The sequence below is a fragment of the Aythya ferina genome (genome assembly GCF_964211825.1).
Source record: "Aythya ferina genome assembly, chromosome: 19".
Classification (NCBI taxonomy): Eukaryota; Metazoa; Chordata; class Aves; order Anseriformes; family Anatidae; genus Aythya; species Aythya ferina.
This window is the reverse complement of record NC_140309.1, coordinates 11,524,433-11,527,581: the sequence shown is the minus strand read 5'-3', so window position 1 is coordinate 11,527,581 and position 3,149 is coordinate 11,524,433. Positions and strand designations below refer to the sequence as shown.

At 46.8% G+C, this 3,149-nt stretch overlaps 1 protein-coding gene across 1 annotated transcript in view; it reads left to right on the top strand.

Annotated features, from left to right (window-relative positions):
- The first annotated feature begins 302 nt into the window (after window positions 1-302).
- Window positions 303-3,149, top strand: part of DDX52 (DExD-box helicase 52) — a 6,550-nt gene continuing 3,703 nt past the window's right edge. The window contains exons 1-8 of the mRNA XM_084493575.1: window positions 303-416; window positions 578-779; window positions 1,096-1,226; window positions 1,419-1,604; window positions 1,812-1,955; window positions 2,155-2,266; window positions 2,789-2,861; window positions 3,014-3,149. The exon at window positions 3,014-3,149 is cut by the window's right edge and continues 9 nt beyond it. Of these exons, the coding sequence (XP_084349701.1) occupies window positions 330-416; window positions 578-779; window positions 1,096-1,226; window positions 1,419-1,604; window positions 1,812-1,955; window positions 2,155-2,266; window positions 2,789-2,861; window positions 3,014-3,149 (1,071 nt within the window). The 5' untranslated portion in view covers window positions 303-329. The remainder of the gene's footprint in view (window positions 417-577; window positions 780-1,095; window positions 1,227-1,418; window positions 1,605-1,811; window positions 1,956-2,154; window positions 2,267-2,788; window positions 2,862-3,013) is intronic.

Below are 3,149 nucleotides of genomic sequence, written 5' to 3'. Positions count from 1 at the left end.
TATCACGCAGGTGACTGAAGCCTTGAGCGATGCTTGAAATTGCTCCAGGAAGTAAATATATGGGTTTCGCACAGTTTTCCTTATTCCCCCCTCCCACCCAAAGCTGTGTCGTGCTTGTAAGTACTGAGGGAAAGTGTGCACGTGGTTGGATCACACTTAGAATTATGGGAGAAAAAAAAAAAAAAAAAAAAAAAAAAAAGAAAGAAAACAAAAAAAGAAAACAAAAAACAGGCGGGGCCTGGCGCGGCCTGGCCGGGCCCGTTGCTATGGGCCCGTTGCTATGGGCCCCGCGCCCCGGAAGTGCCTTGTGCTTCCGGCCGGGCGGCAGCATGGAGGCGCAGGAGCTGTTCCGCCGCCTGGGCGCCGGGGCCCGTTTCGATGTGCGGCGCTTCGGGCGCGACGCGAGGCGCTTCGGGGTGCGGGGCTCGGCGGGGGAACCCCCGGGGGAGCCCCGGGGGTTTGGGGCCGGGCCCTGGGGCTGCTCCCGGCCCGGCCCGGCCCCGCGGCAGGGCCCGGTCCCGCCGCGGCCTGGCGGCGCTGGGCGCCCCGTCAGCGTTTTCCCCTCTGCTGCCCGCAGGTGATAAAGGGGGGCGGCGGCGGCGGCTCGCCGGGGGGCCTCGACTTCTTCGGGAGCAAGGAGGGAGCCCCTCAGGGGTCTGCGGAACGAGGAGGGTTGCAGGAGGAGGATGGAGCAGGGGAGAAAGGCGAGGAGGTGCTGGGGAAGAGAAAAAGAACGGCAGAAAATGGAAGAGGGAAGAGAAAAAGGAAAAAGATGCAAGGTATTTGTGTACGCGTACATGTGGTGGAGTGCCTTGACAGAGTTTGTGCTTCTTGTTTGAGTTTACGTTAAATCTGCAGATGCTGTAAGTCACTTTACTCTGGAAAAAAAAAAAGGGACTTCAGGGTACTTCAGCTGTGTTGTATCAGAGCTGATAATCGTTTGGGCCATGTTACAATATTAAGGTGTGGAGATGTGATTACTGTCCTTTAGCTAAGGTGGGAAAGAGACAAAAATGGTTTTGAGTTGTCCTTTTTTACAACATAATTTTTTTACTAGATTTCACTAACAGAAAGTTTGTTTCTTCAAACCTCTAGAAGCAGCATCAGTTCCAGAGCTGTCAGAAAATAATGGAATAATGTGGATGTCCTCGCTGGAAGCAAAAATCAAAGGCACGAAAGACAAAAAACCTACTGCGGAAAAGCTTGAGCGCTTGAGAAGAGAAAAGGTAGGACCCCAGCATTCTAACGTAGCCACTGATTATCTGCTTTCTGTGGGTGTTTCATCTGAAGTTGGTGCTCACTTCTGGCAGTTCCCCGTGGGAGGAGGGTGACTGAGTCTGGGAAAGTAATCAGAAGATTAATCCGTATGTATTTAGTTTTATGCTGTGAAAATAAAGAGTTTGCCTCCTGCCTTTCAGATAAACCGCTTCAGAAATCAACACAAGATTAATGTTCAAGGTACAGATCTTCCTGACCCAATTGCCACGTTTGAACAACTCCAAAAGGAGTACAAAATCCACCCCAAAATCATGGAGAATGTCCGAGCTGCTGGCTTCCAGGTCCCAACACCAATCCAGATGCAGGCCATTCCCGTCATGCTTCATGTAAGCCTTCTGGTATCGCGTGTCGTTACAGAGACATCCAGTGCACCATGGTTCAAAATGCCCTTGTCATAAGACTTTTTTTTATCTGTGCTTTTACTAAGGTATTTGGGGTTGGTTTGTAGCATTAATCTTTACATGCATGTGACTTTTTTTTTTGGTTTTATGTTTGTTTTTCTTCTAGTAAAATAATGCCCTTTTCTCTTGTAGGGGCGGGAACTCCTAGCTTCTGCTCCTACCGGGTCTGGAAAAACACTGGCATTTTGTATTCCTCTCTTAACGCACCTGAAACAACCTATGAACAAAGGATTCAGAGCTCTGATCATAGCGCCTACCCGAGAACTTGCTAGCCAGGTGTGTGCTGTGGGGAAAGGGTTGTCGTATTTATGTACTTGTACGTTTATAATGCTAAGAAGGCTGGACAGCTCTCTCTAATGCTGAAATCTGGGTGATGTTTGAAACTGTTCCTTCAGGAATGCCTGTTTGTTTGTTTTTTTCTGGTTTCAAAGCTGATCAGCTTCTGTAAATGTAGTCTGTGTTGCTGTCTTCTCAGACACATCGGGAGCTGGTGAAGTTGGCTGAGGGGACAGGCTTCAGGATACACATGATCCAGAAGGCAGTTGAAGCAGCGAAGAAGTTTGGGCCCAAGTCATCTAAGAAATTTGGTAATTGTTTTCCCTACTGAAATGCGTTCTGAAAACATAAGAAATGTCCCTGACTTTTCTGGGTTGTGTGGTTGTGAGGAGATTGGTTAATACCACCCAAGTCATGTAATCATTGCTCAATGCTTAAAAAAAACAGGTAGATTTCATGGAAGAAATAGGAAGTGAGCCTGACAGAAGAACTTTGCCAAGTTGTAGGCTTAATAAAAGGCGAACATCACAGAATATAGGGCTCTGAAGGAGAGCACGGTAGAATGATTTTTGTATCTAAACTATTCCTGATTGATTTTAAGAACCACTTACATAAAGTCTTGAGGTGAGAGAAAAATCCACGACTTTTTTGCAATATCTTCTGCTGCTTAAATACTCCCCCAAATGAACTGCAACAATGAAGTGCCTTGTCCTAACCCCAAACCAACAAACCTCTGTCAGATTGGCTTGGAAAATGATTCTTAACATTCTTTTTAAAGTCCACGTCTCATCTAATGCTTTGGTTGTTTTTTTTATTTATTTTTTTCCCTTTAGATATACTAGTTACTACTCCAAACAGACTCATTTATTTGTTGAAACAGGATCCTCCAGCAATAGACTTGACCAGGTAGGGAGAATCTTTATCATATCCGGCTTTGCTGCTAGCTTTGCCACTTAAAAGTGTATGTGTGCGTAATTCTTGTGTCTTTGATGACTGTTTAGAACTTTTGCCTTCTCTGCAAGCAACTCTTACTGAAAAGAAACCCTCTTTGTTCCTAGTGTGGAGTGGCTGGTGGTGGATGAGTCCGACAAACTGTTTGAAGATGGGAAGACGGGATTCCGAGACCAGCTGGCCTCTATCTTCCTGGCGTGCACGTCCCACGTTGTGAAGAGGGCCTTGTTCAGTGCAACCTTT